This window comes from Dichotomopilus funicola (genome assembly GCF_033296635.1).
Source record: "Dichotomopilus funicola strain CBS 141.50 unplaced genomic scaffold C8A04scaffold_19, whole genome shotgun sequence".
NCBI classification, from domain to species: domain Eukaryota; kingdom Fungi; phylum Ascomycota; class Sordariomycetes; order Sordariales; family Chaetomiaceae; genus Dichotomopilus; species Dichotomopilus funicola.
The window spans coordinates 358,507-382,171 of NW_026944040.1; the positions used below are offsets into that span (position 1 = coordinate 358,507).

Below are 23,665 nucleotides of genomic sequence, written 5' to 3' on the forward strand. Positions count from 1 at the left end.
GCTGTGCCGGAAGAGAGACGGGAGCGGAGAAAAGTGGGGTAACCCCGGAACCCCCTAACTTTATCTCTCCGCACCGCTGAGCGGATGGCCGATGAAGACAACGGAGCTAGAATAAGTAGGCGATTGCAAGGTTTAGCCGCTCGCCGTTGAAATTACCGACATAATTCTTTTTCAATTAGGTAGCTCACCAGTGCTACCTATCCTGCATGCCACTACTTATCTAAGTACAGGTTCGTCGGTTTCGAGGCTCGCGAAGTTAGCATGTGTCGAGCTGAACTGCGGGGGGCACCACCCTCTTTCGTGTTATCCCCCCTGCACCCCGCATTCTTTCTCCAAATTCCCAATGGCCCGGGGGGATGCCAAGAGCGCCCCCAAGCGCCTTTTTCGACCTTCCTTGTTGGAGGTTTACCTCGGGACTTGCTTGGGCTGAGGGATGGGGCGCGTGTGAATGGCGGGGTTGGGCCAGGCGATCGTGGGGAAGGAGATCGGAATGTCCTGTCTTTGCCTGTCTACTCTTTTGTTTTCTTTTGATATTTAATGTATTTGGTTCCAATTCTGGTTTTCGGGTTGCTTACAACGGTTTCTTGTGAGGGTAACTTTGAGATCTAATAACTTGAGGCCCTTCCGTGTTTTACGACCGGGGATTGACGGGACTCACCCTACCCACCCCTTTTCAAGCATTCCTACCTATCCTAAACAGAACAACAACAACAACGGCAACAGAAATAGGAACGCATAGTAAGCCACCATGCGCCTTCACACGAGGCCCACGGTTAGGGGCTTTTGTGCTTCCCCACGCCTCGGGGGACTCTCCGGAAGGCGAATACCAATTTCGGCTTGTTTGACGGCATGGTTCCGGTTTAATGAAGCGACATCAAAACCAGGCTCCGGGCCACGGTTAGTGAGGACGGTCAGCAGTTTGACCCGGAGTATCAAGGAGGGACCGACAGAGGTACGGAAGTTGCCTTGCTTAAAGAAATAGTAACAATGACACTAACCCTCGACTCTCTCTAGCCACCATTACTCACCCACACCATCCCCGAACAATTCAACACCATCGTCAACCAATTCGGCGACCGCCCCGCCGTAATCGCCCGCACTCCCACCACCACCTCAGCCGTGCTCCCCAACCTGCCCGCGGACACCATCCTCCCCCCGGCCCTTGAAACGACACTCACCTACGAGCAACTAGACCTAGCCTCCAACGCCCTCGCGCATTCCCTCCGTTCCCTCGGCGTTAAAAAGGGCGACCGAGTAGCCGTCAGCCTAGGCAACACGGCCGAGTTCGCCACGCTGACCTATGCCGTGTTCAAGCTTGGCGCCATCTTGGTGCCGCTCAACCCGGGGTTCAACGCGAAGCAGGTCACGGCGGCGCTGAATCATTTGGGAGTGGAATTGTTGGTCATCGGGGCGGTTACCGACCTAGCGTATAAGCCGTGCCGGGGAAGGAGTAACTTGCCGTTGTTGCGGGCGCTGGTGCCGGATCTGGAGAGTGGGAGGGTCGAGGCGGCTGAGGTGCCGACGTTGAAGACGGTGGTGGTGGTGGATAATTCGGCGGCGCATCCGTTGAGTGGATTTCCGCCGGTTGCTGAGCTGCGGTCGCTGACGCCGTTTACGGAGCTGGTGCCGGATTTGACGGCGGTGCGGGCCTCGGGTTTGGGGGCTGCTGTGAGGGGGATTACGCCAGATTCTCCGCTTTCTCCGAGTGATACGAGTAAGTGACCCTTTTTGTTCGTTTGAGTTTGTCGTCTCCCCGGTTGAAGTCTCCCACTAACAGCCTCACAGTCAACATCCAATTCACCTCCGGCACAACCTCCCACCCCAAAGCCGCCATGCTCTCCCACACCAACATCCTCAACAACGGCGCGCTAATCGCCTACCGCATGGGCCTCGACCCCTCCGACCTCATTGTCTGCCCCCCACCCCTCTTCCACTGCTTCGGTTCCGTCCTCGGCTACATGGCAACCGCCACAACAGGCGCAGCTCTCCTCTTCCCTTCCCCAGCCTTCGACCCAGCCGCTACCCTCCGCATGGCTGCTGCCCACCGCGCTACCGGCCTCTACGGCGTAGCTACCATGTTCGTTGCCATGCTCGAGCTCTTACACAACCACAACCACACCAGTCCCAACCCAGCAACACCCTCACAACCACCAATTTTAACACCCTCCCAAACGGCCGCCCTCCCAACCCACCTCCGCAAAGGCATAGCAGCCGGCTCTTCCGTCCCCTCCTCCCTCATGCAAAAACTCTTCGCCACCTTCGGCCTGACCGACCTCGTCATATGCTACGGCATGACCGAGACCAGTCCCGTGAGCTGCATGACCGCCCCCACCGACCCCTTAGACCGGCGCACGGGATCAGTTGGCCGCGTGATGCCGCATACGGCGGTTAAGATTGTGGATCCGCTTGATAGAAGCCGGGTGGTGCCGTTGGGGGAACGTGGGGAGTTGGCGGCGGCGGGGTATTTGGTTATGGAGGGGTATTGGGGGGATGAGGAGCGGACGGGGGAGGTTAGGAGGGTCGAGAGGGATGGTGAGGACGGAAAGGAGAGGGTGTGGATGTATAGTGGGGATGAGGCGAGTATGGATAAAGAGGGGTATGTTGAGATTACGGGGCGGATTAAAGACCTTATCATTCGGGGCGGGGAAAATATTCACCCATTGGAGGTGGAGAATTGTTTGTTTCAGCACCCGCTGGTCGCAGAGGCTAGTGTGGTTGGGGTGCCGGATGAGAAGTATGGGGAGTGTGTGGGGGCGTTTGTGATTGCGCATCAGGGGGTTGTTGTGGTGGAGGGGGACGGTCAAGGGGAAGAGGAAGGAGCAGAGAGTGGGGAGAAGAAGGATGATGTGTTGAGCCCAAAGGTGGTAAGGGAATGGGTTAGGACGCATCTGTCGAGCCATTTGGCGCCGAAACATGTCTGGTTTGTGAAGGAATACCCCAAGACGGCGAGCGGGAAGATTCAGAAGTTTAAGCTGAGAGATACAGCGAAACAGTTGCTGGAAGGGGGGCGGTAGACTTGTTGTTTTTTGGGGGTTTATTTTGGAAATTCAACATTTTGAGTAAATCAGCACAGAAATAAGGGGGAGAAGGATGTGGGAGAGAAAGTGTGTGTCTTGACCCCTATCCTCTGTCTTTACTTCACCTAACCCTAACCCTCCCACTGAGGCCACCACTAACGATCATGCTACACCAATGGACCCGATGAGTACGTGATAAAGAACCACAGACGACTATAGGCACTATAGGCGCTAGAAAATACGTGACCCTGTCTGCTCTCCTCTAGTCAAACTAGTCTATAGAAATTATTGTTATTTAGTTGACAATACCATCCGGAATCTGCACGCTCCACAGATATTAGAATAAAACAATGATAAACCTCTCCCTGTGTACCTGTAGCTCTGACTGAGGGTCTGATCTGGTGGCTGAGCTTCGCCAGCGACTACATGTAGGGCGCATGCAGTGTTGCCCCACGTGCATGCGTGCCATAATTGTCTATGATTGAGTGTGTGGATTGTTGGATGTAGGGTGTACCTACCTATTGCAGCGGGCTGTGTGCGTGATGAGGCTCCGGCATGGGCTGTTTCCCCTCCCGCTCTTTCTCTCCCATCAGGCTGGAAACCACTGCTTCAAACTAGTCTTTATAATTCAACAATCGAGAAAATAGAAGTATTATCGCGCCGAAAATTCAGCCACAAACATGGCTTCGATCGGCAATGTTACCGCCGCCGCAGTGGCCCCGCGGGCAGAGACAACCCTTGCGTTGGCCAACCTGCACTTTGAGGTCAACTTGTTCACCAAGCGAGTAAACCCACCGGCCGAGTATGAGGGCGTTGGGCGTCATTTGGCCAAATCGCGATTGGAAGAGGCCCAGAATGGAACCCCGCATTCGACTGCGAGGAAACTCGGCCTACTGTTTAAACACATTTTGCCTTCTACTCCAAACCTCATCAAGGCATACGGAACCAGGGCTTCTGAGATTTCCAAGAGCGCAAAGGCCAACACGAATGGAGATGATTCCTCGTACGGGCCGTTTGTTAGCCGCATAGGGGCAGACGCGACGACCCTATGGGCGGCGGCCACTTCAGGCCACGCGGCAATCCAATGTCACCTTCTCGCCTGCATGCTCGCACGGATTTAGGACGCGCCCGAAGCCACATCCCTCTGGGACGAGAATATCGCGAACCGCAAGATTGAGGTCGCCAAGAAGCTCGAAGCCGAGGGCGAGATCGAGACGGATCTGATGCTCGCTGCTCGCGAGCAGCTCCCGCGGTCCGACCTCGCCGATTGGGATGCCAGTTGTTGATCTTGGCTCCGGGTAGCCGACTCGGAGAAGTTAGCGCAGCAGACGAAACTGCGTCTCATTATTGACAACCTCGATATGCCTGTCAACAACAAGCCGAACACGTACGAAAGTGTTATCGCGGGTTAGATAGCGGCAATGGAAGAGATGGAGAAGCTGCTCGAAGGAATACATCGGCCAGTGCAAAGCGGCGCGGTTCTGCTTGGGTTGATGGCATGGCATCTCTATCCAGATCTACAGTGCATGATGGCTCGGAACCCCCAGGTCGAGCTTAGGGACCCTCTCTTCGAGAAGAGCGGCATTCTTACCATCGGTCTTGAGCCGGCACCGGGCAGAGAAGCTCGTTCCGTTTATTGGTCGCTTCCTCTCGCCCATCTTCGCTATTACGGGTTGCCAGTAACCAAGTTCAGCTCGATGAGGACATCCGAGCGAGATAGGGTCACGGTGGATGAACTACTCTTTGCTTGGTTTTGTGCCTACATCAAGGCGTGGGACAGCGACCCTGACATCTCCACGGAGGAGGTCATTCGCTATGCGGGCGACGTTGCTCTCAATCTACACAACGCCCTCCATACTACCGTCGCTGATGAATCTTGGTCGTGGCTTCTGTTGCTCTCTCAAATCGCGAATAAGTGGGCAACTTCGCTAGACCAGCCGAGGGCATCTTCGCTCAGGACTTTGGGCAGAAACTTCGGCGGCGTGGTGGAAGCACCCTTCCAGGGCATTTTCACCGTCAACACCTATCTAGACGTGGCCATCGAGATCGAAGACAAGATCCGTTTCCTCAGGGAAATTGCCAAAAGCATATCCGCCGAGCGCGATGCGAGGGATTACCAGTATCTGATCATCTACCACTACGGAGGCAGGTATCAAGGTAGCTTCGAAGTTGCCACCGCATGCCCCGAAGTGGGGATCAGGGGTGACGGCATTGATAGCGTCCACACATCGAGAGCACACCGACGATGGGTGAGGCTGCGGTCGATGGTTGAAATGAATCCTCCATTATCCACTGAGGAGACCATCCAAACAAGAATACGACGTATTCAAGAATTTGGTGAGGAGGTGGACCAGATTTCAAGCCAATATCCCTTTTTCGAGGTACCCAGAAAACAGCCCAGCATCCACCAGGCGGATTCACGTCAAAGACGCGGTGCCGATAGATACATTCATCACCATGGGCCGCGGAGCAGGAAGCCTCATACCACGCATGACGAGACCACTTTCATTATGAAGGCTTCACAGACGCGCACGTACGAGTACGATGTAGTCTTTGGCCATCACCAAGGCGTTGCGCTTCTCTCTCGCCGTGAACGCGGGGAACCCCTACGTCTCATACAAAACGCTCGGAACCCATCCATTTCGACAACCGGCAGTTCATCCCTTCCCACGACGGTCAAAGAGTTTGGGCACGGCAAGCCAAGTTTGGGCACGGCAAGCCAAACTACACCTTGTCGGTAAAAAGGCTCATGGGCCTCTTCAAGCCCGGTCGGATCGATTTCGCCTTGCTAGCAAAGATGCATCTCAGACTAGATTTCGAGACGAATGCAAGCCTCCTCGGCATGACGTTTATCGACAGTCTCTACAGGCAATTGGGAGATGCCACAGTGGATATCAGAGCGGCGAAGGTTGACCTCAACAATGCGCGTTGGGTGAAACGGGCCTTTGAAGGCTCTTCTGCACGCACAAGACAGCACTACCTTGCACCAAGCGGCCACACCATAGCTACGACATTTGCCTGCATTGCCATGATGGAGACGGGAAGCTTCAATTTTGACCCTTGGGAGCTGGTGGCCGTTTTTGCTTTGTGTTCGGCCGACTCAATGTATATCGCTTCTGCGCTTTTGCGTGACCCCTCCCAGGTTGATGGCGGGCGGGCAGGCATCCAACGAGTCACCGGCAACATTGGCCGGGCGGGTATGGCGCTCATGATCCCACCGCCAGACCCAGATGTGCGGAACTACGGGGTCGACGACTGGTACCTGTACCCGCACCAAGTGTTTGACGGCGTGCTCGACGACTCGTTTGGGGGCACGAGCCTGCAGCTGTCTTTCACCGAGTGGAAGCAGGAAGTTAATGTGGGAACCACTGGTGGCAAGGACATCGAGGCATACTTTCTTGAGACCCTCATCTCGGTTTACGATAAAGCGAAATGGGTTGCTGACCTGGACGTTCTATCCGCTTTCCGACGTGAGAAGCTGGTGATCAGGCTCCCCCAACTTGCCTTCCCCCCCTGCTCTCCAGAACATGGCCCGCCGCGAGGCACAGCGTTGGGCAATATTTCACAACTGCCCCGCCTCATCTCGGTCGGTAACTTTGCTGAGATTATAGTAGCCCCCTCAGCACCGGGGATCGTCACCGCCAGAGGCAATTGGCAGGCCCGCCTCGCCGCCGCGTGTATTTCCACCGCTAAGGGTTACCGAGTAATCCTCACACCGCACGGCTGCTGTTGGTCCTGCTGGGCGGCACAGTATGCCGATGCGCGGCGTATCGATTTATATAATATTATACAGAGCAGCGGTAATGTGATGATCCTGTAGCTGGTAGGGTTGGTGCGGATTCCTAGGCTCCGGGATGCGGCGAAACAGTTACTGGAAGGGGAGAAGTAGACTTCTTACTTTTGGGGTTCTATTTTGGAAATTCAAGATTTTGACTAGAGATAATTTAGCGCAGAAACAAATGGGAGAAGGATATGGGAGACAAAGCGTCCTAACTCCTTATTCCCATGTTTACCTTAACCCTAACCCGCCCATGGGGACTCCCTGAATGATCCCGCCCGCTCTCACATATATGGGGCTCTCGGTGGGGTCGAGTGGGGCGGCCGGATTTTTATTCCGTTGATCAACCCTAACCCGCCCTCGAAGTAAGCTCGTCGGTTAGTGTTGTTTACTTGGCCCCTTTTCACAGTTGGCATGGAAACAACCCTTGATTTTTGCCATCCAGTTCATAGTTTCGAGGTTTTTGTGTAAGTCAACACTTCGTTCAATAACCAGCCCTGGACCTTGAGGTTCGCGTCCATCCAGAGTGGATGAAGTAAGATTTGTCAAGTAGCCCGCAACTCTATAAGCCAACGTTAGATAATTCGCGTTCTAAGACGGTTCAGCTTGCTTCTTCAGAGGCCCTTAGCTCACTAAAGAGAGGCCCGTTCTGTTAAGATGGGAAATAGATGGTGGCCAAAGGACAGCGATGTATGAATCTACAAGCTTCACATGCTTCAAGCACGAAGGCGTCGAAGCGAGAGCCAACGAATTCGACGTCATTTGAGATTATCACACGAGATGATGGCGTTCTCAGGGCAACGGAACTCAGGATATACATGGATGGATCACCTGTCCTGGCAAGAGCACAAGCAATTGCGGTGAAGGATGGGGGAATGAAGGTAGATAATGAAGCAATTGGCCTGCAATACATTGGGAGCCTGCCGTGTTGTTTCGCATACCCCCGCCTCCGCCTTACATAACATCACGCTTCTGCGAATACCTAATGAGGCGCAATAACATCATCTCTTTCGTAATATAAAATTTCATCTCATGGGCCGAGGTAAGAATCACATTTCTACCTTCTTTACACCGAAGAAGAGGGAAATAAACGTTGGACGGCTCGTTTCCAAGCCAATGAAAAAGGGGGACAGAGTAAACAATATGGGCCCCGACTAGCTCACTTAGGTCTCATCTCTCCAGGCCCATAAAGACCCTAAGTCCAGAAATCGGAAAGATATATCACTATACCTCTACCATACCATCCCCTGTCATCAATTTTCATCACTGTGCTCTGCTCTGGTTCTGGTCACGAATGCCCGGCCCTCCTCGTCGGTTCCATGGACGTTGGTTAGTAGGTAATTCTTGAACTGTTTGGTCATATTACAGGCCTGCCGGAAGTCTCTTTCGTCCAGTGTCGGTCCGTCGCGAGCCGATTTGTTTACTTTTTGCGAGAAGCGGTATTCGGCTAGCGCGACGGCCGTTTGGAAAGCTATACATTTATCGTCAGCGTAGCCATCCTGTCGCGGTATTCTTTTTCAGGGGTTGAAGTATTTGACATACCATTGCGTATTTCCCGACCATTCCAATCCATTTCACTGATGGTCTCGTCGTCGAGGACATATTTTTCGGCGCTCCGGGCAATCTCAAAGTCGCTGCGCTCGTCCCTCAGTTTATTGAAGAATTGCTCCCAAATCTTTTTGCAGTCATCTGGTTTGAGCCTGTCGTACTTGATGATGATGTGAATACGTGAGATAAAAGCATCGTCGAAGTGACCGACTCGGTTTGTGGTGAGGAACAAAATTCCCCGGTAGTATTCGACGCAACGGAGGAAGACTAGGGGGGCGGTAAAGGTAAGCAAGCGAGCGGTCAGCGAGTGTCTTTACCTTAACTTTCCCGGATAGTCATGACAGCTCCAGGACAGAAACGGGTTACGAGAAAGGGAAATCTTTACCGGACACGAGACAATTCCGCTAGAGGTTGTCGCTCGACCTCGCCTCGAGGTACGTGTCAGCTTCATCAAGGAGCATGACGGCTCCCCATTTTTCAGCAAGCCGGAACCATTTGGACAGCTCCTCCTCTACCTTGACCTCGTTAGTTCCTATGTCGCCGCATGTTATGGAGAGGAGCGGACGGTTTGTGTACTCTGCAATGCACTCTATCTAGTGCGTTAGTTTGCAGGACTTTGTTGTGTACTAGGGTATGCAGGCTTATTGCATTGATTAACCAGCAGTCTATGATTATTCCATGGTAAGCATAAGGTACGGAGTGGTGTACAGGTACGTTGTAGACTTCTTACATAGGTCTTGCCGACACCGGGGCTTCCGTACAGTAAAAAGATTTGACCTTCCCCTTTGCTCTCGATGAAGTCAGCTCCCCAAGTTTTGGTGGGCTGAGAAACTGTGAACTTCTGGACGAGTGCTTTGATTATTTCTTTCCTCTCGGGAGGCATCACCAGGGTGTCAATTGCCCCAGCATTGTTTTTGGGCACGTGGCATTTGTCAACATGAAGCTGCTCTGGGGATACAGATACGGGTCAGTGAAATACTCTTGGCAGAAAGATGGGGGCGTTATCGTTGAAGCTCACCCCAGGTTCTCGACTTGAGTGCAAAGCCATACAGCGTGGAGCTGCAGATAAGGTATCGATGCTTGGGGCCGTGCTTATTCGACTCCATCGTGAGATCCTTCTCTTTCATGGGGTCGATAAGGTCATAACGCGACCACGGGAAATTAGTAGGAGGGTGCGGTCTTTGTCTGTAGCATTCCTCGCAGGCACAGTTGGATAGTCCCTCTCCCATGTCATCAAGATCGCAGATCTTCGGGGCTGCTGTGGGATTTTGGGAGTAGTACGATGCTGGGTCTACATAGATACGGCCCTCAAACTATTAGGAGCGAGGATAATTAGTCTCTTGCCAACAACCTCGGGAGATGATAGGGATATTATGCACTTACCAGTCTCTTTGCCGGCCCCGCGAGTTCACCAGAGTAATGAACTTGTCCGCCGCAAAGGAGGTCGTACCACTTCTTGCCGTCCTATTCCGCCTAGGATCTAGTCCTGCCACCGTCGGCCTTGTCCATGAACTCACAGGGAAAAGCTCTCAATGAGGTGACAGCACGCTCTCCGCTAAACTGTGGGATGATAACAACCTTGGCAGCTCTTCCCACGAAACGCCCATCAAATTGGAGGTTCCACAGCTTGACCCTATACAAACGCTGGTTTCCCACGAGGAAGTGGTTGGACTCATCAATTAAGACTTCTTGGACGACATAGCCTAGCAACTTTCTATCAGACTGAACATAGACGGTCCTCCCAGGCTTGAACAGGAGCCAGAGCATTTCGAATGTACACAGATTTTGGGCGTGGCGGGCTGTCTCGTTTTCGATGTCTTCCTGGTAAACGAAGTATTTAATGAAGTCCAACAGCACTTCAAGATGTCTTGCCTCGACCCTGGTGCATCGGCGTGGGAAGCTGCTATGAGTTGCTGCTAGAGGTTGCTGGCTGGAGACATCACACAATTTGGAGTAAGTCCGCTGGTAATTCTCAAGGTCCTGGAGGTTGTGCCTAATAAGAGGAAAAGGATCTGTCATTTTGATAACTTCTTCTCTAAGAGCGACGGACGGATAGTACGAGACAACTGATCTAATGGCCCTAATCAAGGCTTTAGAATAGATGGAGATGTGCCTGGCTCGGACGCTGACAGAAACATCCGGGTTCTCTAGAATGCCAGCTTCGAGGATTTGGTCGACTTGGTACCCTGTGCGACGATAGTCGGATGGAATAGACGTATCTAGTACAGTTACGACACTGAAGATTGCCTTTTGCTCCCTGTTCGAAACGCCTTCGCGGGCTGCAGTAAGATCAAAAGGCCCTAGCCAGGTCCGAGTAACGATTTCGTTGTTTCCGGCGTCCATATATTGGACCGAATGGGAGACGCCGCCTTCCTCGGATTCACCTTCATCCTGTTTGGTGGATTCGGGGATCCCATTCTTTAGTGAGGATCCATTAGTTTGGTTTCCGGTGACCTTGTGGCGGACTACATGGGAGACGCCGCCTCTGTTGAATCCATTTTCATCCTGTCTCCTGGATTCGGGGATCTCATCCTTCGACGGGGATCCATTGGTTTGGTTTCCGGCACCCATGTCTTGAACCGGATGGGGGACGTCGCCTCTCTCAGAATCATCTTCGTCCTGCCCCTTAGATTCGGGGATCCCATTCTTCAGCGAGGATCCATTGGTTTCAGGCCCCTCTTTTCTCCCCCAACCCCACCGTAGCTTCTCTCGATGGCCCATAGTTTGTAGTCGATACCTCTGCGTTGAGCGAAGCTAGCGAGGGATGATGAAAGCGGTAGAAAAAGCCCAAGGTATATAGGAAGTTCGAGTTAAAGAAAAGGATAATCAGGAACGAAGGGCCACCAAAGACACCAGAGCGCAATTATGTCGCACGAGACCGGAGCCCGAAGTCGGTTGACATGGATGCTAGGCGGGGTGGTAGGTACCTACCTACCTTAGGCACACGTAAGTAGGAATACTGTCTCTCATGGAGTGTATTTTTTTATTCGCGCCGTGGCCAATGGACATATTTGGGCCTAACAGCTGCATCGTGCGGCAGCCTTAAACCCCAAATCAGCCCAGTGACAAGCGATGGTTGCCTTGGTCTTTACCTTAACCCTAACCCTCTCCTTGGGACTACCCCAACCATCATGCTAGACCAACAGAAACACCACCTGAATATAACCCACGCCTACGCCGCAAACTGTCACATACGACCATAGGCGCTAGAAAATACGGGATCCCGTCCGCTCTCCCCTAGTCAAACTGGCGACCGCCGGATCAGTACTCAGGTCGGTGACGACTGGGGAATCCCCGGTGTTGTATGTTTTTGAAGTTTTTTATTGCATTTTTATTTATTCTGGGCTAGTTCCCAGTCGTTAAGACCTTAAATGCCTTTCACTATCCTCACATAAACACCCTTACGCCTCAGGCCAGTTCTTGTTGAACGGGACGCACGAGCCGTTGGCAGAGGGCGCAATGTCCTTGTCGGAAAGGAAGACACAGTACTTCGCAACCGACTCGATGGGGACCCGGCGCTCCGGAGAGAAGGGTGTTTGAGAAGCCTGGATTTTCTCGAAGGCTTCCATGTTTAGCTAGACTAGCTTATTAGTGACGTGTTGACAGCTTGAAAGGAACCGGAGGGAAGAAAGGAAGATAACCACGTACCCCGCGAGCGAAGGCATCGGTGATGTTGGTGTCCATCCCTAAGCAGCCCGTTGTGTTAGCCATATTTCCATGTCCCTTGCCGGTGTGTTTTGGTTTAACATACCGCCCAACAACAAGGCAATAGTGTGGATGCCCTTATCCCCATAAAACCCAGCAGTGTTCTTCGTCAGCGCGACAAGACCAGCCTTAGACACCGAGTACGCCGCGCCAGCCTTGAAGCCCTGCACGCTCGAGGTCGACCCAATGTTAATAATCACCCCAAACTCCCCCTCCCCTTTCTGCTTCTCAAATTGCGCAATAGCCGCCTTCGAAGCCAGATACGGCCCGTTCAAGTTAATCCCCAGCACACGGTCCCACTGCTCGCGCGAGCAGGTCCCAACAGGCGAAAAGTCGTCCATGATGCCGGCATTGTTGACAAGCACGTCGAGACGGCCGAACTTGGCGACGGTGTCGTCGACTAGCTTTTGCACGGCGGCATCGTCTGTGACGTCGGTTTGCTGAGTGAGGAACTTGCCGGCGTGGGATTGGGACCATTCGCTTTCTACGGAGGTGAGGCGCTCTTGGTTGACGTCGCAGATCACGACGTTGGCGCCGGCGAAGAGGAAGGCTGCCGCGATGGCTTTGCCGAGACCGCCGGCTGCGCCGGTGACGATGACGGTTTTGCCTTGGGCGGAGGACATGGTGTGTAGTTGGGTGTTGGGGTCGTTGAGTATGTTAGTTTTAAATTGGGTTTAAATGGGGATTTCTCTGGCTTTTGTTACATACTGGGAATGAGAGAAGGTGTCGGTTGACAAGAGCTGGTGATGGTAGTGAGGATGGGGATGGTCTATTTGTATCTGGAAGAGTGGTAGGATTCAAGAGGAAACCCTTTATGCCTTACCCCTTCCAAATGCGGGGGAGGACGGGGACTAATGCCATGTTAGAGAACAACAACCGCCGATTGCATGCGGAGGTTTTCGTCGGGCAGGCATGGCAACACCTGCAGTCAGCAAATGGTCCCACATATTGAGCCCCTTGGCGAGTCCTTGGTCAAGTCCGGATGCGAATGCGAGATCTTGCTCGGTGGGGGAGTCCCGGCTTTTGGGGGACTGGGGCACTAATACGAATTCGAAAGCGATTACTTGACACCTGTAGACGAGTACGGGAACGCAAACCTGATGAAGTGAAAAACACTGGACATTATCGATGAAGGGAAGCAATCCGAAAGGAAGCTAGACAGTTGGAAACGTTCCTCAACCAGAGTTCTTGCATATGCATACACGTCTTAAACTCGGACCTCAGAAAAGGGAAACGAGGGTAAGTTGTCCCAGGAACACCAATCCGGCCACAGCAACCTTGGCCGAAGACCCAAACAACTGAGATCGTTACAAAATCTGGGAATTCAAGCAAACAGTGAGAGTACTTGTCCGCATACAGACTGTGAGGCAGGGTCCGTTTGGCTTTTTAGCCATTAAGCAGATTAGAGGACAATGTGAGAAGAAAAGAGACCAGGAAAATGAAACAAGGTGACATCCGGCAGCTCGCGGAGTTAAGGAGGCCCAAGAAGAAAGCACGCTAAGCCGTAACGGGCGAGGCAGTCTTGGCAACCAACCCCTGCTCCCTGTGGGAATGACGAAACCTCAAATTTTTGAAGCGCAAATCGTACTGTGTATTGGAGATCAGATTTCGTTAAACTTAAATTCAACCACAGCCTTGCTCTAACGCACCATTGCTGCCCGATTGACGGCTATTCTGAGGATCGAGGAGGAGAAATGGGCTTGTTGACTTGATCCTACCACATTTTATTCCAATTTCTTCTTCTCCCCTCATCCCACTCTCTCATGCCCGGCATGTCGACCCTCACTTCGAACTCCAAGGTCCAGCTGGCGGCCACAGCCGTGGTCTCCGCGGCCGTAGCAGCCGGTGCTATCCTCAGCTACCAGCGCCTGCAAGAAAACAATCGTGTTTCTCGCCTCAAACAGTCCATCCCTCAGTCCGGTACCGGGGTTGAGGCCGAGCCAGCCATCCAAGCAGTAAGTAATTACACACACCCTCACAATGAACCCCCCCTCCAAAAAAAAGAGACAGAAAAAAGGACTAACGCCCACCAGGTAACACCCATCGGCCCGATCCCCCACCCCGACAAGGAAGACGCCCACAACCAAGCCCTCGCCCACCGCGCCCAAGCCGGCGACTTCGACGACGAGCTGATCCTCGAGCAACTCGCGCGCAACCGCGTCTTCCTCGGCGACGCCGGGCTCGCCGCCCTCCGCTCCGCCTTCGTCGTCATCATCGGCTGCGGCGGCGTCGGCTCCCACGCCTGTACCGCGCTCGCCCGCTCCGGTGTGCAGCGCCTGCGGCTGGTGGATTTCGATCAGGTTACGTTGAGTAGTTTGAACCGGCATGCTGTGGCGACGCTGGCGGATGTGGGGTTGCCGAAGGTGCAGTGTTTGCAGAGGCGGTTGGTGGCGGTGGCGCCGTGGGTGAGGTTTGATTTGAGGTTGCAGAAGTTTGAAGGGGGGGTGGCGGGACAGGTGTTGGAGCCGTGGGTTGGGGAGGATGGGAAGAGGCCGGATTTTGTGATTGATGCGATTGATAATATTGAGAGTAAGGTTGAGCTGCTCAAGTATTGCCATGACCAGGGCTTGCCGGTGATTTCGGCTATGGGCGCGGGGACGAAGAGTGACCCGACGAGGGTTATGGTAGGGGATATTGGGGCGAGCTTTGAGGACGGGTTGTCGCGGGCGACGAGGAGGCGGTTGAAGCTGTTGGGGGTGAGCAGTGGGATTCCGGTGGTGTACTCGACGGAGAAGATGGGTGAGGGCAAGGCTGCGTTGCTGCCGCTGGCTGAAGCGGAGTTTCAGAAGGGGGCCGTGGGCGAGCTGGGTGTGCTACCGGATTTCCGGGTGCGGATTTTGCCGGTGCTGGGGACGATGCCGGCGGTTTTCGGATATGTTGCCGCGAACCATGTTATTCTGAAGATTACAGGCAAGTTAACTTCACTTCATCCTTCACACCACAACCGCAACTAACATACATCTCCAGGTTACCCAATGGACTACCAACCAGCGAAAGCCCGCGACAAGATGTACGATGCGATCCTAGCCTACGTGCAAGCCAGCGAGGAAAAAGTCGTTCGCTCGATCGAAGGCGGCCGTGTAGACGTCTGCATCGGCCTCAAGGTCCCCATCACACCAGGCGACATCGCTTTTCTCGTCGAGGAGGCGTTCCGTGGCCGGAGCGCGATCACGGGTATTCCGACTAAGCTGATGCTGATCCGGTGGAAGAAGCCGGAAGGCACCACGTTGGTTCGGATTGGAGAGGGGAATGAGGAGCAGAAGTCGTCGAATCTTAGGCTGAGTGATTTGGTGTGCTTGACAAAGGAAGAGGCGGTTCGGCATGTGAAGGAGGTGTTGTTGGGTGATAAAACTTTGGAGGATCTTTATAGCCCCGAAGTGATTGAGTTGGTAGAGGCCCGGCAAAAAGAGGCTGAGGCATATGAACGATACAGATAAATGATGCAACGAACATAACGAATAAAGACAAATCCGTTAAATCTGGTGACTGTGTATCAAGTGATTACTCAAAATGGACTTACCTCGCAGGACTTTGCGTTTAACAAGGACAAGACACGCTCACTGAGTTGCAGATTTGTTGGGTAAACCTCAAGTAAATTACACATCGCATGGGTATCAGTGACTAAGAATCAGATCAGATGGCCTCTAAAACCAGACACCCGCTCCCATCTCAGCCAAATATCCTCAACCCAATGACAAAAGAGAAGCCGAAGATGGGAAGAGAACAAAACGCCCAATGCACGAAATGCAGCTGCCACAAGATCACTCGTGACCATCCTCTTGGTAGCCTTAATCACCACAGAATCTGACTCGGCCTCGATGCACAAGGCCATCAATATGGCGTGCATAAAAAGAAACCGAGGACCGAAGAATCAGCCGTTACTTCTTCTCCATGCGGACTCCAGTCCCTTCACACAAAAGCCCTTTGTTATACCATTTAACCCCCGGTAACAGCTGCGCAGTGACCCAGCGCGCCGTGGTGGTATGCGTACTGCCCTCACCAAACGGCTTATCAGTCTTCTTGTCAAGCCGCAAGTTATCCCCAGAACCATCAAGGATATCTTTGGTGACAACCTTCCCCTGGCTGTTATGGTCATCATCATGATGGAGCGTCAGCTGGCTCAACTGAGCCACCGCTTGCTCGAGGCTGTCCTTAGCTTCGCCCCGCGGAAACGATGTGCGGCCCTCTGCCAGCGCCTGGAAGATGACCAGCTGGTCCTGCAGATACTCGTCGACGACCCCGCCGGAGGAGACTTCCTCGTACAGTTCCTTGGCGAGCTTGCGGGAGATGGCGGCGCTGACGGATGAGCCGCCGTTGCCGGTGCCGTTGTTGGCTTTGCTGCTGCCACCCTTGCCGGCTTTGCTGCCGGCTCCCTTGTCGGCGGCCTTGGCCTTCTTGGGCATGGAGGTCAGGATGTCCCGACCCCAACGCACGACGCCTGCTTTGGCGACGAGGAGGACGTAAATGCGGGTGTCGGCCCCGCTGTCCTCATTGACCTTGATATTGATGTCGACGTCGGGGAAGAGCTGTTCGAGATCCTCGACGAGAGCGTCGGCCATGGACTCGCGCATGTCGCTTGGTACAATGATGGATACGTCAATGCCCTCGACGTCCTCCACGGCAGGTAATGGAGCACCGCCGCCGTACACAACTCCGCCAATCTTTCCGTCAAGCGCGACTGTGGCATCTTCCTTGATCTTGAGGGCTTCGCCGAGTTTCAGCGGCTTGAATTTGAACTCAACTTTTCCACGCTGCTGTTTTCCCAAGCTCCAGCCACGTGCGAGGAGCTTGCGCTCGACGCGGATGCCGAATGCGTCTTCCAGCGTTGGGAGGAGAACTTGATCGAGGTACTCAAACGAAAGCGAGAAAGCCACATTGGTGCCACCCGTGATCTCAAGTGTGATAATCCCCGCGGCCGCGTCAGCAGCATCAGTGTTGACACCACGGGTGCCGTCACTGTTGACGGTGATTTCGTTGGTGCCGCTATGTGTGCTCCCGTTGCTGGCCGCTGCGAACAGGAGGAAAGGGAAGACCGCTTGGAAGATGAGCATGGTCGAGGCTGCGGGGGTGTCGGCTGCGATTTTGAGGATGGAACCGTGACTGAAGGGTGAGATGATACCCTTGTTGTTATCCCCGGCGTCCTTGTTATTCTTGTCGCCATGCTTGTTGCGGCCGGTCCCAGCAGCGGGGCCGCGGATATCGGATGGCTGGAGATGTGGGCGGAAATCAAGGGTGTGGCTACCGACAAAGAGGCCGTCGACTTCAGCGCCAGTGGCCTTGGCTAGGAACTCAATGGCGGTAACATGTTGTGCTTTCAGACCTTTGTATGGGACGTTAGTGTGAGAAAAATGAAGGCGACGGAACAGATAAATAGGAGGGAAAAATAACGAAAAACACCAAATCACGGGAGATGAAAATGGGTGAGGGTGAATGAAAGCAACCTGACTTACCACCGCCCCGGGTGCCTTCACGATTGCCCCGCACATTGATGATCCGGATCGGTTGGGATGCGACCGCAGCTAACGCACAAGCGATGCGAACGAGCTGACCCCCGCCTTCACCGGTCCGGCCGTCGAGTTCAATGACGGAAAGTTTGTCCTTCCCGGCCATGTTGCCTTGAGTTTGAATGTTTGGGTTCCGCTACAATGGTCCGTTAGCGGGGTTCTCGGTCATTGACCCGGGCGCCCGGGAAAAAGGGGGATGTAAATAGATCGCGGCTTCAAGCCCCCACCCAACTAGTGAATTGAAGGTTGGTGATCGTGGGATCGGAAAGTAACCTACATTTTGCTTGTACGGTGTTGTGTAGTGCAGACGATGCAGTGGATGAAAGTCGGGCCTAATTGTGGAAGCGGAATGAATTGTTTTGGTAAGGCAACAGCTTGGGAGGGGAGAGTTTGGACAAAATGTAAATCCAAGGGTGGAATCCCCCAGGGTTATATACTTTTACAGGCGACGAGGCCGCCAAAGTCTGTCCCAACGTTCAGGGCAACTGGTCTCTAAATAGGGTTGTTATTTTGTGATTTTGTGAACTTCGTCGCTGTCCCGCTCAAATGCAGTTCTCCCAACAAGGCTGCCGACGCCACAATGGCAAACTGGAATCTCCCCGGTTTAGCTGTTCTTTGTGTTTGACTTGGAATCGTGGACTGGACGTCCCGTCTGTAAATCGCCCAATCACCAACGCCTGCGGTGTTCGAGTCACCCGGCGGCTATGAACGAGGCTGTTGGTGCACCCATCCTTCTAAAAAGAATGCCTTGGGGGCCGTTTAGTGGGTCCCAGTGCTGCCCTCTACCATCATTCACGCCGTTTGTTGGAATGCCTCGGGCCGTTCTCCACTATTCAGGGTGGTGGTATCAACCTTGGGCATAGCTTTCTCCCCGAAAGGATATAACAAACGGTGATGGATCTTGGGTGAGGCTGTAGCCTCCCGTCTGATCGCGGCCGGACACGGCATCGAGAGTTGTGCCAATCCCGGCCACAGGATACCCATCTCATCAAACCCCGCGATATAGGACAGTATCGAATAAAACTTTAGCCAGAAACAGACGGCTCGCTTGGACAAGATTGTGTTACTCAAAATTCACACATTGTTTTCATCTGCGATACTCGAGAGAATACTAGGTCTATCATACCCCGGGCCCTCCAACCACTGATTACCGCGGTAAAGCTACCCGGAGCATTGGCAATCATTCCCGGTGGGTATATAAACAGTGAGAAAGAGATTAGGTACGTTAAGTTGAGACCGCTGCCAAAGCTTTCTGTCCCAACCACTAGCTTCCAAGAAATCACAGATATGGCAGGTTGGGTACATCGGCAAAGGATGGTGCGTCAAGAATTAATCTTCGGATTTCGTTCGCCAATTTGTGATTATGGCTTGCGCCTGTGAGCTCATTCATGCTCGTTCTATTTGCTTCTCTCAGCTAGACAACTGCGGGCCATCCCCCTTTTCGACGTTGATCTTGAGAGAAAAGTCAACGTGGCTTACGCCCTGGTGGATGGAGCTTGTCGAGAGGATATCGACGTCTGTAATGTTCGTTAGCATGAGCTACATTGGCTAGTTTTCCTGTCCGCGTTTGTCTCGGTTGTTTTCTTCTGCTTCTTCGTTTCGCGCGCCCACTGGGGCTGGTGCGTAGTTCGTGCGCCGGGGAAGGGAACGGGTGTATAAAATCCGAAAAAGAAAAAAACGCGGAAAGGGACGAGGAAAGAAGGGGAAAGGGGGGATTCCTACCGCTGCAAACATAGGCCTCGGCATTCTCCTCAGTCAAACCGCCCGAAACCTCAACCAAGAAATGCTTCTTCCCAGCCCACCTCTGCTTGAGGCTGCGTGAAGCAACCTTGACGCCCTCGCCAGTGAAGTTGTCCAGCATGACAACATCGGCGCCAGCGGCAATAGCTTCATCCGCTTCCTCCTCGCTCTGAACCTCAACCTCGACCTTCAGACTAAAACCACCAGCGGCCTTGGCAGCCTTAACGGCCTGGGTAATGCTCCCACGGCTCCACACGTGGTTATCCTTGAGCATAGTCATGGTACTCAGGTCCATGCGGTGGGTATCAGCGCCACCGATGAGCATGCCATACTTCTCAACAAGACGGAAACCCGGCGTCGTCTTCCGCGTGCCGGCGAGAGTACCCTCCCACCCAGCAGTGCGCAGGTTAACCAGCAATCGGCGGCTCTTGCTAGCAATTCCAGAGCAGCGAGCCAGAATGTTGAGGGCCACCCGCTCGCCTTCCAACAGGCCGCGCGCAGGGCCCCTCACCGTCGCCAACGCCGTCTTACCCCCGTGCGTCTCGACATGGGAACCCTCGCGGGCATGCCATTCCACGGTGCATCCGCATTGGGTGAAGACCTCGTTGAAAAAGGGGACGCCGGCGAGGATGCCGGAGGATTTGCCCCAGAGGGTTGCGCTGCGCTGGGCGTCGCCGACGACGAAGCCACCGACGTCGAAGGAGGGGGTGTCTTCGGCGAGCCAGGCGGTGATTTGGGTTTTCCAAGAGACCGGGAGGAGGTGCTCGAGGGAGCCGTGATCCAGGGGAAGCTCAATCATGGTGAACGATGGCGTTTTTGTTGTTGCTGTTTTATGACGCAGTTAACCGAGGCGTGTTAGTGGGTGTAGGCGATGTCGGCCGAGTCATAAAAGTGGCACTTGAGCTGTCCTCGGCTTCTGGCGGCAAGCTCGGCAGACGGGGACGGTTGAATACGAGAAGCTCAAAGCTCAAAGCATGGAAACCTCCGCAAATGCCCGGGCGATACCTGATAGAAGGGATAGAAGACAAAAGGACCTCCTTTTGGTGTTGAGGATGGATGACAAGCCGTTGGAAACAATGATGTTCCCTTCAGGGTCATGCACGTTTTGAGTGGATCTCCAACATGCAATGCCGACTCCATGCGCCGCAGCGGGAAGAAGCGTCGGTCTTTCACTGGAGCGCGTCCTTCAAACTAGTCCCACCCGCCGAAGTCCACCTCATGGCCCAAGGCGCCTCGAACGCGTTTCATCCTTCCGCCGCCCTCATATCTGCTTGTTGGTGCCGGAAAGGATGTGCAGAACGAAAAAGGAAGAAGTCAATGTGGAACAATTGAATTACAGCCCTTTTCCGAATTGGGAATGGTGCGGAATCAGCAGCCAAGCTCAATGATGACTAATACACGTCTTTGATCCCTTCCAGGTTGAACCAACGGCTCAGCACGGTCAGCAAAAAGGGAAATCTCGAAGGTTCCCGAGTTGAGCGCTATTTTTATTTCTCAAAATCCAATCCGGCTCGGCCGCCTCGCCCGTTTGTAATTGAAAGCAGGGGAAAACGAAAGACAGCCTCCATCAAAATCGAATCTCCTAAACCTCCGAGATGGCACAAAAGATACCGACAGCAAAATCCAACGCTCGTTCGGGGCGACTCCTGAAGAGAACGGCACACGAAACGAATGAGGCCGCACCAGAAGGTCGTCTCAAACGCCAGCGGACGTCAGCGAAAACAGAAATCGCCCAGGCCGAGGAGCCCGTGCCACGACCAAAGTCTCGACCACAAACAGCACGCGGGAGAGGATCCGCCAAAGTCTTACCTGTCCTTACCCAGAGGCCGGTCCGGCCCTTGAACATCTACGTGATGGGTGCCAACAGCGGCGGAGAATTGGGACTTGGGCCCTCCGTTAAGTCGGGGTCCATCGGGAAGCCGCGTCTCAACCCGTACCTTTCCGGGTCTGTGGGCGTTGTCCAACTCTCGCTCGGTGCTATGCATGGTGTTGCCCTGACACGGGACAATACGATTTTGACCTGGGGCGTCAACGACCACGGTGCTCTGGGACGCGACACCAGCTGGGATGGCGGCCTGGTTGATATGGACGAGGATGGGAGCGACAGTGAGGATGAGGGCGAGTTGAACCCGAAGGAATCCACACCAACCCCGATCGACACAAACGCTATGCCCCCAGATACCGTATTCACTCAAATAGCCGCTACGGACAACGCAACATTTGCCCTCACTAACACTGGCCGTGTTTATGGATGGGGTAGCTTTCGGGTTTGTCCTTTGTTTATTACGAGTGGCCTCCATTCGACACGCTTACTAACATGTTTCTAGTCCGAGGACGGCAAGCTGTCGTTCACACCTACAGTCCAGGTACAAACACGCCCAGCTCTCGTCGCTGCAGTCCAGAACATCATTAAGATATGTTGTGGGAGCAATCATGTCCTGGCCCTCACCGCGGATGGTTTCGTGTACACTTGGGGACGCGGTACCGATGCTCAACTTGGCCGTCGCTTCTCTTCCCGCGTCGTCGACTGGAGCAAGGAGGGTCTCATCCCAAGGAAAGTTGCCGACCTGAAGCATATCGTCGAGATCGGCTCCGGCTCAACCACTCCTTCGCTATTGACCGTGTCGGCCTGGTGTATGGCTGGGGCTTCAATAATGCTGGCCAGCTCGGGACTATAGACATCACCAGCAGGTATGAGTCCGAGTACGAAACCGCTCTCACCGTCTCGGTCCCCAGTCTCCTCAAAAGCCTGGTCGGGTTGCCACGCATCACCCAAATCACCGGCGGCAATTTCCACAGCATCGCAATCGCCGAGACTGGGCAGTGTCTCACCTGGGGCCGTCTCTATTCCTTCGCGACCGGCCTCAAGATTGACACTCTGCCACCGCAATTCGTCGTTCTCGACTCACGGAGCAAACCAAGCTTCCTCCGCGTCCCGACGGCCGTGCCAGAGTTGGAACCCGCTTTCGTGGCCGCGGCAAGTGAACACAGCCTCGCTGTCACGGTCAATGAGCAGGTCTACTCTTGGGGTCTCAACCTGACCAAGCAGATTGCTCAGAAGGAGGAGGAAGTGGAAGTGGCCACGCCCATTCGCTCTTCCGTCGTTGACAAGCGATTTGTCTGGGCTGGTGCAGGCGCCCAGTACAGCATGCTTGGGGAGCTTGCTGATATTTGATCAAAGATGACCTAGAGCGCATTGGGTTTGACAGGCGTGTTGGCAGTGCGGCGAGAATAATTTAGAGGGGAAAACAAGCGAGAGAAAAGAGAGAAAAAAATGACCAAAAGAAAATGAAGAAGAAAATGAAAAACAAAAGAAAAATATTAAAGGGAGACCCCCAAACTAAAAAACGTTGAACAAAGCGCAAAACAAAGGACAGAGGCCAGATTCAAGAGGTGGGAGGCAAAGCTGCTCAACCAGAGAAACCCTTGCGTTAAGCCCCATCTCTCGTTCTTCTAGACGATGGACTAGAGCTGACTGGTTCCAGGAACCTTTTTCTCTCCCCCTCGCCACCCATGGTCGTTCTCCCGGCATCGGAGAATCCGCTTCACCACTGCTGACGCCAAACAAACCTGCCGATCTGGTGAGTACTGGGTCGAAGTGTGGTGTTGACAACCTTTCAAGCGGTGAATAGCCGCCTATCCCTTACCGTTACATCCATCCATTGTTGTGGTACTTGAGCGGAGAGGAAGAGGTAGGTTTTATGGGCTGCCGACTCGAGCATGTCAGCCACACTTGGTTGATCCCTTCGAGTGCCTATCGGTGTAAATGTGACCTGAATAGAGTGCAATCAGTTCCCAACTATGTCACTCCGTATTTGACATGCCCGCAATTTAACACCCGAATAATTTTACAACGACCATAGCTGGTACCTAGATATAACAAATATAATAAACGTAATAACATGGCACTCCTACCTCTTACATGCTCTCTCTGGAAGACATGTGTTTGTTTGATGCCGAAGGTACTGAACTACTGAACTAAACCTCTCTTGAGCTAACCCATATTCACTGCACGGATGGGGTATTTCAGACAGCGCCTGTAAACAAAACAACGCCCACAAAGACAACACACGAGACATATCATCGGAACCGACACCTCACAACCCAAAGCATCACTCGTACCATCGTAACGGCCGCTCATTCTCAGTTGCCTTATGTACATACACAAACACACAACACAGCCACTGAAGCAGGTTTTGCAACTTCATCCATTCCCCACCATTGTGTCTAGCCCCCTTTCGTCCTCATTCATATAGCCGAAGCCCGAAAACAACCGTTTTTAGTGGGAAAGATTTGACGAAAGATTCTCTCCATCCCAAACTCCGGAATAAAGACAAAAAAACAAAAACCATTTAAACCGTCTCGTGAATATA

At 53.5% G+C, this 23,665-nt stretch overlaps 8 protein-coding genes across 8 annotated transcripts; 4 read left to right on the forward strand and 4 right to left on the reverse strand.

Annotated features, from left to right (window-relative positions):
- Positions 1 to 748: 748 nt before the first annotated feature.
- C8A04DRAFT_36174 (uncharacterized protein) lies at positions 749 to 3,014 on the forward strand (the record flags this gene model as incomplete). The annotated part of the gene is made up of 4 exons (XM_062783430.1): positions 749 to 839; positions 885 to 952; positions 1,015 to 1,714; positions 1,786 to 3,014. The coding sequence occupies 4 exons, from the start codon at positions 749 to 751 to the stop codon at positions 3,012 to 3,014; spliced, it is 2,088 nt and encodes a 695-aa protein (XP_062638415.1).
- Positions 3,015 to 3,697: 683 nt separating this feature from the next.
- C8A04DRAFT_36175 (uncharacterized protein) lies at positions 3,698 to 6,837 on the forward strand (the record flags this gene model as incomplete). The annotated part of the gene is made up of 5 exons (XM_062783431.1): positions 3,698 to 4,103; positions 4,152 to 4,298; positions 4,338 to 4,414; positions 4,448 to 5,627; positions 5,717 to 6,837. 5 exons carry the CDS (start codon positions 3,698 to 3,700, stop codon positions 6,835 to 6,837), a joined length of 2,931 nt encoding a protein of 976 aa, XP_062638416.1.
- Positions 6,838 to 8,048: 1,211 nt separating this feature from the next.
- Positions 8,049 to 11,064, reverse strand: C8A04DRAFT_36176 (uncharacterized protein; the record flags this gene model as incomplete). Its single annotated transcript, XM_062783432.1, has 9 exons — positions 8,049 to 8,266; positions 8,338 to 8,610; positions 8,729 to 8,747; positions 8,808 to 8,918; positions 9,074 to 9,291; positions 9,362 to 9,656; positions 9,727 to 9,767; positions 9,861 to 10,761; positions 10,813 to 11,064. The coding sequence occupies 9 exons, from the start codon at positions 11,062 to 11,064 to the stop codon at positions 8,049 to 8,051; spliced, it is 2,328 nt and encodes a 775-aa protein (XP_062638417.1).
- Positions 11,065 to 11,744: 680 nt separating this feature from the next.
- C8A04DRAFT_11003 (uncharacterized protein) lies at positions 11,745 to 12,671 on the reverse strand (the record flags this gene model as incomplete). The annotated part of the gene is made up of 3 exons (XM_062776798.1): positions 11,745 to 11,918; positions 11,992 to 12,029; positions 12,095 to 12,671. 3 exons carry the CDS (start codon positions 12,669 to 12,671, stop codon positions 11,745 to 11,747), a joined length of 789 nt encoding a protein of 262 aa, XP_062638418.1.
- A 1,149-nt stretch (positions 12,672 to 13,820) lies between these two features.
- C8A04DRAFT_36178 (uncharacterized protein) lies at positions 13,821 to 15,485 on the forward strand (the record flags this gene model as incomplete). The annotated part of the gene is made up of 3 exons (XM_062783433.1): positions 13,821 to 14,003; positions 14,082 to 14,958; positions 15,016 to 15,485. The coding sequence occupies 3 exons, from the start codon at positions 13,821 to 13,823 to the stop codon at positions 15,483 to 15,485; spliced, it is 1,530 nt and encodes a 509-aa protein (XP_062638419.1).
- Positions 15,486 to 15,926: 441 nt separating this feature from the next.
- C8A04DRAFT_11049 (RNA 3'-terminal phosphate cyclase/enolpyruvate transferase) lies at positions 15,927 to 17,658 on the reverse strand (the record flags this gene model as incomplete). Its single annotated transcript, XM_062776815.1, has 4 exons — positions 15,927 to 16,067; positions 16,122 to 16,940; positions 17,013 to 17,368; positions 17,499 to 17,658. The coding sequence occupies 4 exons, from the start codon at positions 17,656 to 17,658 to the stop codon at positions 15,927 to 15,929; spliced, it is 1,476 nt and encodes a 491-aa protein (XP_062638420.1).
- Positions 17,659 to 18,962: 1,304 nt separating this feature from the next.
- C8A04DRAFT_27300 (nicotinate-nucleotide pyrophosphorylase) lies at positions 18,963 to 20,091 on the reverse strand (the record flags this gene model as incomplete). Its single annotated transcript, XM_062780249.1, has 2 exons — positions 18,963 to 19,069; positions 19,275 to 20,091. 2 exons carry the CDS (start codon positions 20,089 to 20,091, stop codon positions 18,963 to 18,965), a joined length of 924 nt encoding a protein of 307 aa, XP_062638421.1.
- Positions 20,092 to 20,887: 796 nt separating this feature from the next.
- Positions 20,888 to 22,467, forward strand: C8A04DRAFT_36189 (regulator of chromosome condensation 1/beta-lactamase-inhibitor protein II; the record flags this gene model as incomplete). Its single annotated transcript, XM_062783436.1, has 3 exons — positions 20,888 to 21,559; positions 21,620 to 21,833; positions 21,878 to 22,467. The coding sequence occupies 3 exons, from the start codon at positions 20,888 to 20,890 to the stop codon at positions 22,465 to 22,467; spliced, it is 1,476 nt and encodes a 491-aa protein (XP_062638422.1).
- Between the last annotated feature and the right edge of the window lie 1,198 nt (positions 22,468 to 23,665).